Source organism: Salvelinus alpinus, chromosome 11 (genome assembly GCF_045679555.1).
Source record: "Salvelinus alpinus chromosome 11, SLU_Salpinus.1, whole genome shotgun sequence".
Taxonomy (NCBI): domain Eukaryota; kingdom Metazoa; phylum Chordata; class Actinopteri; order Salmoniformes; family Salmonidae; genus Salvelinus; species Salvelinus alpinus.
The window spans coordinates 61,461,196-61,473,208 of NC_092096.1; the positions used below are offsets into that span (position 1 = coordinate 61,461,196).

At 43.6% G+C, this 12,013-nt stretch overlaps 1 protein-coding gene across 15 annotated transcripts in view; it reads right to left on the reverse strand.

Annotated features, from left to right (window-relative positions):
* The window catches only part of LOC139534958 (neurexin-2-like), a 1,135,712-nt gene that overhangs the window by 462,586 nt on the left and 661,113 nt on the right, over positions 1-12,013 (reverse strand). For all 15 annotated transcript variants that reach the window (XM_071334534.1, XM_071334530.1, XM_071334533.1 and 12 more), the window contains one exon: positions 6,940-7,059. In XM_071334534.1, the coding sequence (XP_071190635.1) occupies positions 6,940-7,059 (120 nt within the window). The remainder of the gene's footprint in view (positions 1-6,939; positions 7,060-12,013) is intronic.

Genomic DNA, 12,013 nt, shown 5'->3' on the forward strand with positions numbered 1-12,013 from the left:
TAGATTGGAGCCCATGTCTTAAGCAGTTGAACTTGTTATTACTCCAACCTCATGAAAGTGACACACTGACACCTTTTCTTTTTTGTCTAAAACAACGCAGTTCAGTGTGAGGCGACCGTTAGACCCGATGACGTGTGAGCTTAGCTAGCCAACATTGCCATGACATTGCCTACAAGTGTGATCTGGGATTTCTATTGGAGAAGCAGTTTTAGCCTATCTTCATACAGTCTTTGATGATACCATAGAAGAAGAAGAAAATCACTCAGGAAAGAAAGATAGAGTGACTCATGGAGGGAGAGAGAGATGGATGAGAGAGAATGAGGGAGGGAGAGATGGAGGAGAGAGAAGGAGAGAGGGAGGGAGATGGAGGAGAGAGAGGAGGGAGGGGGAGATGGAGGAGAGAGAAGGAGGGAGGGGGAGATGGAGGAGAGAGAAGGAGGGAGGGAGATATGGAGGAGAGAGAAAAGGAGGGAGGGTGAGATGGAGGAGAGAGAGAGAGATAGGAGGGAGAGATGGAGGAGAGAGAAAAGGAGGGAGAGATGGAGGAGAGAGAAAAGGAGGGAGGGAGAGATGGAGGAGAGAGGAGGGAGGGAGATATGGAGGAGAGAGAAAATGAGGGAGGGAGAGATGGAGGAGAGAGAGGAGGGAGGGAGAGATGGAGGAGAGAGAGAAGAAGGGATGGAGAAATGGAGGACTGAGAGAGGGAGAGATGGAGGAGAGGGAGGATGGAGGGGTGAGGGAGGGAGGGAGGGATGGAGGGAGGGGGGAGGGAGAGAGAGAGAGAGAGAAAAGGAGGAAAGAAGAGTGTGTCTGAGAACTGCTGTGTTGCAGACCGACAAGCATGCCCTGTGTGTCAGATGGCACGAAGCACCAACAGCCGGCTTTATTCGAACAACGCACCATGCAACTGAAGACACACACACAGAGTATTCTCTGTTCAGACTTTCCCTGAATAGAACAGAAAAAGGAGCAATCAAATCCATGGGCAGCTGCAAAACAAAGGGATCCCCTTAACTACAGTGACTTACAAGGCCGGACGTGTCATTCCCTACAAACACAGCGTACACCCTCTGAGAACCATGGAGAAAAACATGTGAAGGACAACATGAACAGATGCAGCATCAGGTTAGCACGATGTGGCGTAGACACGCACACACACACACACACACACACACACACACACACACACACACACACACACACACACACACACACACACACACACACACACACACACACACACACACACACACACACACACACACACACACACACACACACACACACACACACCCATGCGCACAGAATGCTGAAACCCAAGCCACACGTTGCATGCACTTCCCCAGCGGTGCATTCTGACTTAGTTACTGAGGAATACTGTAGAATATCAAGTGCTCCATGTATATACTATGCAGAAGAATGGACCAGCCGCCTGACACTGGCTCGGAATAACAAAGACTTGCACACAGAATGTGTCTGTACGTGTACGACACCCAGTTGCCATTGTTTCTCTCCTTCCCACACACTCATCCAACAGAGATATCAGACGTCCACCTTCGTCAGCCTTTCCAGCTCAACATAGTGAACCTGTCACAGAGTGGGTCACTGGCAACAATATCTACACAACAAAACAGAGAGCTTCTCCAAAAGGACATGTCTCCAAATATCCTCTGTGGATTGCCTTCGTTTCATTCTCCGTTGAGTTCATAGGATGGAACACTGGGAAAACTGGTGGAAAAACATTTATTTTCGACAAATGGATGAAGAGAAGTAAACAGGTGGTTCTCTATCTTTGGTTCAACGTCCGACAGATAGCTGTCAAACAATCCTTCTCTCTGAAGTCTCCAATGGTCTTCCATTGTTCCTGTTATGAGGAAGCTCTCATAAATCATGCAGATACAAGAGGAAAACATGAGAGAGACAGAGCAGGGGTCTCCAGTCTGGATTGTATGTGAGTTCTCTCATATACAGTATATCTTTTGCCATTTATTCAAATATAACTGCCAAAAATCCTTTCCCAGCTGTCTTAACCCCAAAACTGAGTATCTCTGTAGTCAGACTCAAACAAGCAGAGCACGTAGAGTGTAAAAGTAAAATCTGAGTCTGTGAGGACAATGCCTAATGCTAGGAGAAGTGTGTGACCAAAGCACTGAACATATCACATCTCCTATGCATTAAATATCACTTCTCCTATGCATTAAATATCACATCTCCTATGCATTAAATATCACATCTCCTATGCATTAAATATCACACCTCCTATGCATTAAATATCACTTCTCCTATGCATTAAATATCACATCTCCTATGCATTAAATATCACATCTCCTATGCATTAAATAGCACATCTCCTATGCATTAAATATCACTTCTCCTATGCATTAAATATCACATCTCCTATGCATTAAATATCACTTCTCCTATGCATTAAATATCACATCTCCTATGCATTAAATATCACATCTCCTATGCATTAAATATCACATATCCTATGCATTAAATATCACATCTCCTATGCATTAAATATCACATCTCCTATGTATTAAATATCACATCTCCTATGCATTAAATATCACATCTCCTATGCATTAAATATCACATATCCTATGCATTAAATATCACATCTCCTATGCATTACATATCACATCTCCTATGCATTAGAAGAACTGCCGGAGGGCTTGTACCTCAACAACAGGCGTCAGAACAGCCCTTAGAACAGCTAACCGGGGCACTTCCCATTTATCGCCCACAGCCTCCACACGTCACACCATGTTATGTCCACCAGGGAACAAAGGTGTGTGAATCTTCAAAGAGACTTACCTTCAGATAGAATGTGACACATTCCCATGCCAGTAACGGCTTCAGCCTCCGCAGAACTTATCATGCAATAAAGATGATTGGATTAATGAGGACATTGAAATGTCTAGCCGTGTTTTTGTCCAGGCGTCTTGTTTCTGTGGTAATTTAGTGGTTTGTGGGAAATATTATCATAAGCATCACTGTCAAATATTGTGTGGTAAATAACCGACAACAACAGTCTCTACCGGCAGTTTTCTAGTAAATTCATATGCCTCATCTGTGTTCATAATCGGTGAGTGGAGCAACAACGCTAGTTGACATCCAGGCTAGCGTAGGATTATAATTGTGTGCACTCTTGAAATGTAAAGATACTTTAGAAAAGAAGCCTCTCCTGCCCAAAGTCGGAAACAACTGGATATATCTAGCTGTTACCGGTCTCTCTACCAACCAAAACATGTGTGCGTGTTGTTGTGTGTGTCTTGCTCACCCCTTTCATGTGAGCCAGGCTCATCTCCTTTGTGGCCATCTGGCTATAGCGATAAAACGCGCTGGGCGGAAGTCACGCACACACACACACACACTCGCACACAAACACACACACACACACACACACACACACACACACACACACACACACACACACACACACACACACACACACACACACACACACACACACACACACACACACACACACACACACACACACACACACACACACACACACACACACACACACACACACACACTGGCTCCCACAGTTCTAAGGCCTCGCTCCTCTTTACAGCCAACAAGGGGGCCTGAACGGAGGACCACAAAGAGCAGGCCAAGGAGAATCAATATGTTAATTTAAGACTGGAATTAAAAAAAGGCCTGAAATCCTTCCGTTCTGTAGGCTTCTTTGAGGAAAATTCTATTGATTTTCATATCTCTTTTTAGGGGTGGTGGGTGGATGCGTGTGCGGGTGGGTATGTGAAGGGTGAGCAGTGAGGGGTCGAAGTGTGTGTCTGAGCATGCGTGTGAGTGAGTGTTTGCCTGTCTCAGTATGTCACTGTGTGGGAGGGGCAGATAACATCATTGCTCATCTCTGACTGTGTATGTGATCAAGACTACAGTCACATGTGTAGCTGTGCTTATGAGATTAATTTTATTCTCAGGTACATTTCAACCTAGATGCCTTCAGATCAGACACGTCCGTTCTCTCAGATGAGATGAATGGGATGGATAGAGGGAGACAGAGCACGCCCCAGAGTGGCACATTATGCCCCTCAAACACTCCATCAGGATCCAAACACACACACACACACACACACACACACACACACACACACACACACACACACACACACACACACACACACACACACACACACACACACACACACACACACACACACACACACACACACACACACACACAACACGCGTGCATGCTGCACTGCAGAATACTAAACACATTCCAGTGGCAGAGCAAGAGACCAAATATATAGTACCACACTGTTTGAGCAAAGGATTTGTGTGTGTGTGTGTGTGTGTGTGTGTGTGTGTGTGTGTGTGTGTGTGTGTGTGTGTGTGTGTGTGTGTGTGTGTGTGTGTGTGTGTGTGTGTGTGTGTGTGTGTGTGTGTGTGTACACATGCTTGTTTAAAGTAAATATAAAGGCACCTCAAATATAAAGGCACCTTAAACATAAAGGCACCTCAAATATAAAGGCACCTTAAACATAAAGGCACCTCAAATATAAAGGCACCTTAAACATAAAGGCACCTTAAATATAAAGGCACCTTAAACATAAAGACACCTTAAATATAAAGGCAAATTGAATATAAAGGCACCTTAAATATAAAGGCACCTTAAATATAAAGAAACCTTGAAAGTTATTCAAATGCTCAACACCTGCTCTTTTCTAAAGCATAACACACGTTATCAGTGAAAATGCTTTTCTTTTCAAACCAATGGCTGGGAAGTCATTCGAGAACCCATACAATGATACATGAAGTTTAGCAACTCTATAGCCTAGGGCGAATGCAGGAGAAGAATCATGAACTATTGAGAGTACATTGTAAACCGCACACTGGTTCAAAGCAGTTACAGTACACTTCTAAACTGTCACAATTTTCAGATTCACAATGGTATGCATAGGCACAAAGAGTTGGAGAACGTCAGTGGCTCCACTCGTACACAGTCCTACCTTGCATTGGTGGAGAAAGGAAAATTCCTTGAAAAGTGACACATTACGTCTTCAAATCGATGATACACAAGCCAAGAAAGCTGAAGGATAGAAGTCTTCAAATCAGATAACAAGACAGAATAGGAGCTTGAATGTCAATGAGAACAAATATATTCCAGTGAAAGAACGGTAAAGGAGAGGTTTTTGTCTCTTCTCAAAGACGGCGGTAAAGGAAGTCTCTTCGGCTTTTTAGAACGCTATGGAAGAAACAGACAGGAACACAGCAGCAGCACACAACACAACCATGCAGATAGTTAAGCTTATTAGTATACGGTCGGAGGAGAGAAGAGAAGTGAGACCTAGCCAGCAGCCAATAGTACTCTCAGTTTAATATATATTATAATATATGAATGTGTCTGAGCCGAGCTGAAAAAGACCTTTCAGACATTATACTTACACATCTCAAAATCAAATGTTAAGAAAAATAAAACCTGCCTTGCCCTTCAAAAGTGATCCTAATTGTGGCTGATTATTTTTGAGAATGTTCGGCAACAGCAAAAGCAATGGTCAGCAAACTAAAGGGATAGGGGCCTATTAGCTAGGCGCAGAGGTCCAGTGACTTGGTGTGATGTGTCTCTGTTGGAAGCCGCTGATTGATGAAAGTCTGCCATTAGACAGTCAGTAGAACTGTGTTAGTCCTCACTCTTCAGTCACCGGTTAAGTCATTTTAGCTCTACACTACAGAGGATACCATTAGACAAGATAATGTCAATATTCCCTTGGTTAGGCGGATGGCGAATAGACTTTGTAGTTGGTATGATACATTGGTTTTACTGGGTGCTACGTCAGGTGGTAGCAATTGCTATAGAACGAGCTTGATCTCTAGGCGATACTATGGTTGTTGGTAAATGTGTAGAGACTTTGGGGCTGGCTGCTGGAGGGATTGCTCTCTCTCTCTCTCTCTCTCTCTCTACCCACACACACACACACACACACACACACACACACACACACACACACACACACACACACACACACACACACACACACACACACACACACACACACACACACACACACACACACACACACACACACACACACACACACACGCCGCTTCTGGGCATCTCAGCCGAGCTCAGCACCACAAACACCAAACTCTCCAATCTTTAAAAATAAATCTGGATATTAAACTCACTAATAGCCCCACTGACACTTCGCTGAACTAGGAGAGCATAGGCATCGGCGTGCCTCTCTTCCCCTTTCCTCCAATTATTCTACCCTCAAACTCATCAGAGGCAAGATAAGAGGAGGTCAATATGGATCTGAGTTTAACTCCTTAATAAGCTAACAAAGTAAACCCACTGCTCTATGAACCTTGGACCTTGTCCCTCTGGCCGTGTTCTAGATGAATTTAGCCTGTGGGGGATATGGATAGAATGCTAACTCACTCCAAATGAGCCTCTCATACTAACAAGCATTCATATCTTAATGTGTCCACTAGGAAGGCACCAGAGAGCTATCAAACACAGACCCAAAAGATACTTCAAACCAAACACGACATACTGTATATTACCTGCAACTGAAAGTAGTCTATACCCATTTATAAACTGGGTAGTTCGAGCCCTGAATGCTGATTCCGTGTTGCGGTGTGCCTAAGAACAGCCCTTAGCCGTGGTATATTGGCCATATGCCACACCCCCTAGGGGCTTATTGCTTAAATACAACCAGACCGCTCTACACAACACAACACAACACACACAACCTGCACACAACCTTCACACAACCTTCACACAACATTCACACAACATACACACAACATACACACAACATACACACAGCCTATATACAACCTTCACACAACCTTTACACAACATACATAACCTTTACACAACCCTTACACAACCCTTACACAACCTACACACAACCTTCACAACCTTCACACAACCCAGCACGGCGATGTTGTACTCACGGTCGCTACAGAAGGAGCCTCCATAGGACGTCATGGTGCAGTCGCAGGAGAAGCCCTCCCACTGCTGGAGACACACCCCCTGATTGTAGCAGGAGTCCTCCGTACAGGTGGTGCTAGGTCCTGGGGGGATTGGATGGAGAACAAGGTCATTGTACAACACTCACACATTTGTTGTATGTCAATGTATGTGAGGACATTGGAAAATAACTGTAATCATAACTCCTAAGGCTCAGGCAACATTCGCACTGAGCTAAAGGGTAGAGCTGCCGCTTTCAATGTGCGGGACTCTAACCCGGAAGCTCATAAGAAATCCTGCTATGCCCTCAAACAGGCAAAGCGTCAATACAGGGCTAAGATTGAATCGTACTACACCGGCTCCGACCCTTGTCTTGTGTGGCAGGGCTTGCAAACAATTACAGACTACAAAGGGAAGCAGAGCCGCGAGCTGCCCAGTGACAAGAGCCTACCAGACGAGCTAAATCACTGCTATGCTCGCTTCGAGGCAAGCAACACTGAGGCAGGCATGAGAGCATCAGCTGTTCCGGACGACTGTGCCGACGTGATAGCCGACGTGAGTAAGACCTTTAAACAGGTCAACATTCACAAGGCTGCGGGGCCAGACGGAATACCAGGATGTGTGCTCCGGGCATGTGCTGACTAACTGGCATGTGTCATCACTGACATTTTCAACATGTGCCTGATTGAGTTTCTAATACCAACATGTTTCAAGCAACCTGCCTAAATGAGTACAGACCCGTAGAACTCACGTCCATAGCCATGAAGTGCTTTGAAAGGCTGGTAATGGCTCACATCAACACCATTATCCCAGAAACCCTAGACCCACTCCAATTTGCATTCCGCCCAAACAAATCCACAGATGATGCCATCTCTATTGTACTCCACACTGCCCTTTCCCACCTGGACAAGAGAAACACCTACGTGAGAATGCTATTCATTGACTACAGCTCGGCGTTCAACACCATAGTGCCCTCAAAGCTCATCACTAAGCTAAGGATCCTGGGACTTAACTCCTCGCTCTTCAACTGGATACTGGACTTCCTGACGGGCCACCCCCAGGTGGTGAGGGTAGGTAGCAACACATCTGCCATGCTGATCCTCAACACTGGAGCCCCTCAAGGGTGCGTGCTCATTCCCCTCCTGTACTCCCTGTTCACCCACGACTGCGTGGCCAGGCACGACTCCAACACCATCATTAAGTTTGCAGACGACACAACAGTGGTAGGCCTGATCACGGACAATGACCAGACATAATAACGATTGTGCCAGAATAACAACCTGTCCCTCAACGTAACCAAGACTAAGGAGATGATTGTGGACTACATGAAAAGGAGGAACGAGCACGCCCCCATTCTCATAAACGGGGCTGTAGTGGAGCAGGTTGAGAGCTTCAAGTTCCTTGGTGTCCACATCACCAACAAACCCTTAATGGTCGAAACACACCAAGACAGTCATGAAGAGGGCACGACAAAGCCTATTCCCCCTCAGGAAACTAAAAAGATTTCGCATTGGGTCCTGAGATCCTCAAAAGGTTCTACAGCTGCAACATCGAGAGCATCCTGAATGGTTGCATCACTGCCTGGTACGGCAATTGCTCGGCCTCTGACCGCAAGGCACTACAGAGGGTAGTGCGTATGGCCCAGTACATCACTGAGGCTAAGCTGCCTGCCATCCAGGACCTCTACACCAGGCGGTGTCAGAGGAAGGCCCTAAAAATTGTCCAAGTCCCCAGCCACCCCAGTCATAGACTGTTCTCTCTACTACCGCATGGCAAGTGGTACCGGAGCGCCAAGTCTAGGACCAAAAGGCTTCTCAACAGTTTTTACCCCCAAGCCATAAGACTCCGAACAGGTAATCAAATGGCTACCTGGACTATTTGCATTGTGTGCCCCCCCAACCCCTCTTTTACGCTGCTGCTACTCTGTTTATCATATATGCATAGTCACTTTAACTATACATTCATGTACATACTACCTCAACTAGCCCGACTAACCGATGCCCCCGCACATTGGCTACCCGGACTATCTGCATTGTGTCCCGCCACCCACCACCCGCCAGCCTCTTTTTTACACTACTACTTCTCTCTGTTTATCATATACGCATAGTCACTTTAACCATACCTACATGTACTGTACATACTACCTCAATCAGCCTGATTAACCGGTGCCTGTATATAGCCTCGCTACTTTTATAGACTCGGTACTGTTATTTTTTTTTACTGCTGTTTTTATTTGTTTACTTATCTATTGTTCATCTAATATCTTTTTTTTAATAAAAAATTGCACTGTTGGTTAAAGCCTGTAAGTAAGCATTTCACTGTAAGGTGAAATGTTACCTGTTGTATTCGGCGCACGTGACAAATACACTTGATTTGATTTGAAGGTGTCAATATATACATCTATACTGGTTTTTGTCAATGTGGGCAAACTGTAATCCTCTGTAGGGTACTCAAGGGGAACAGGTTCAATACATGTAATGTATGTCACTCTGGAGAAGAGCGTCTGCTACTAAAATGTCAAATGTGATTACACATATAGGGGACTAACTGTAATCATATCCATAACACGGGTTATTTGGTCCATACTGATTTAATCAACGTTGGTCAAAAAATCTTAAACTGAATTTAATATTTATTCTGGGTTTAAACCTGAATTCCAGGCAGTCATTTAACTGGGAGTCATATTAGTTGATTTTAATGTTGAAAGAGTGGGGAAGGTTTGGGTCGAACCGAGTTGAAAGAGAAAGGGGACTAACTTAACAATGACATGGATGGCTGTGCTCATTAAAATTCTCCAATTAGAAAAAGCAACTATTGTAATTTCTCAGCGGAGTTCCGAGCACATTAGAGTGATAAGTGAATTGAATGTTAGCCAGGAGGTATTCAAAACAACTGCGCCTCTGTTATTAAACCCATTAATACCTGCTGATGCTTCTGATTACCAATGACCCATAGAAAACCATAGCTGGATAATTAACAGCTAGACCTTTCATGTCACTTGCATTTGGTATGTGATTAAAAAAACAAGTAATGAAAGCTTAATTTATTATTCAACAGGTAAATATGTTTTTAATTAAATCATAAACCTGACTTAGATTATAGTTTTTTTTGTTCAATGGCCATTGCTCTAAAAATAAGTTATTTAAGATGATCAATTCAAATAAAGCTTGATATTTTGGACAGAAAAGTCAGACAATTTAGGGAGAACGAACTTATTATAAAATCAATTAGTCAAACACTTACAAAGCATGCACAGTAATTTATTTCAGAAAGATAAACAAAACATGTTACTATTTACACGTCTTAAGAGCAGACCAATTAAACCAAAACTTTGAAATTCATAAGAGCGCCAGTCATTTTCTCAATGTTATTCCAAAATGGCCACTTTAAATGAGATTTCGTCATTTTATCACTTCATGTTTTAATTGCCCACTGCTGTGAATACTCCATCAATCAGATCTTAACCCTAGAGTCTCTAATTAAACATGTTGCTATAATTATTATTGAAGTCAATCACAATATTATCACAGTGTTACACACTATTGATCACCTGCTGCAACAACAACAACCATGGTGTATAGTTTAGAATTTAGTTTACAACCTTTTGAGTAAGAAGTTGTAAACTTGTCATTGAGATGCCTTGTATTTGGTGTGAGCAGTAGATTTGTAAACTTGTCATTGAGATGCCTTGTATTTGGTGTGAGCATTTGTAAACGTGTCATTCAAATACACTATACAGTGCATTCGGAAAATATTCAGACCTCTTGACTTTTTCCACATTTAGTTACTTTACAGTCTTATTATAAAATTGATTAAATGTTTTTTTTCCCCTCATCAATCTACACACAATAACCCATAACGACAAAGCAAAAACGGTTTCTTCGATTTTTTTGCAAATGTATGAAATAAAAACAACTGAAATATCACATTTAAATAAGTATTCAGACACTTTACTCAGTACTTTCTTGAAGCACCTTTGTCAGCGATTACAGCCTCCAGTCTTTTTGGGTATGAAGCTACAAGTTTGGCACACCGGTATTTGGGGAGAATCTCCCATTCTTCTCTGCAGATCCTCTCAAGCTCTGTCAGGTTGGATGGGGAGCGTCGCAGCACAGCTATTTTCTGGTCTCTCCAGAGATGTTCGATCGGATTCAAGTCTGGGCTCTGGCTGGGTCACTCAAGGCTCTTCTCCCCCGATTGCTCAGTTTGTCCGGGCAGCCAGCTCTAGGAAGAGTCTTGGTGGTTCCAAACGTCTTCCATTGAATAAGGATGCAGCCCACTGTGTTCTTGGGGACCTTCAATGCTGCAGAATTTTTTTGGTACCCTTCCCCAGATCTGTGCCTCGACACAATCCTTTCTTGGAGGTCTATGGACCATTTCTTCAACCTCATGGATTGGTTTTTGCTCTGACATGCACTGCCAACTGTGGGACCTTATATAGACAGGTGTGTGCCTTTCCAAATCATGTCCAATCAATTTAATTTATCACAGGTGGACTCCAATCAGGTTGTAGAAACATCTCAATGATGATCAATGGAAACCAGATGACCCTGAGCTCAAATTCGAGTCTCATAGCAAATGGTCTGAGTACTTATGTAAATAAGGTATTCCTGCGATAACCTGTTTTAGCGTTGTCATTATGGGGTGTCCTGTGTAAATGGATGAGGATTTTTTTTTATTTAATAAATGTTTTAATAAGGCTGGAATGTAACAAATGTGGAAAAAGTCAAGGGGTCTGAATACTTTCCGAATGCACTGTATGGACAAATGTTTCTGGACACCCTTCAAATTCATGGATTAGACTATTTCAGCCACACCCGTTGCTGACAGGTATATAACATTGAGCACACAGCCATGCAACCTCTATAGACAAACATTGGCAGTAGAAAAGCCTCACTGAAGAGCTCAGTGACTTTAAACGTGGCACCGTCATAGGATGTTACCTTTCCAACAAGTCAGTTCGTCAAATATCTGCCCTGCTAGAGCTGCCCCGGTCAACTGTAAGGGCTGTTATTTTGAAATGGAAATGTTTAGGAGAAACAACGGCTCAGGCGCAAA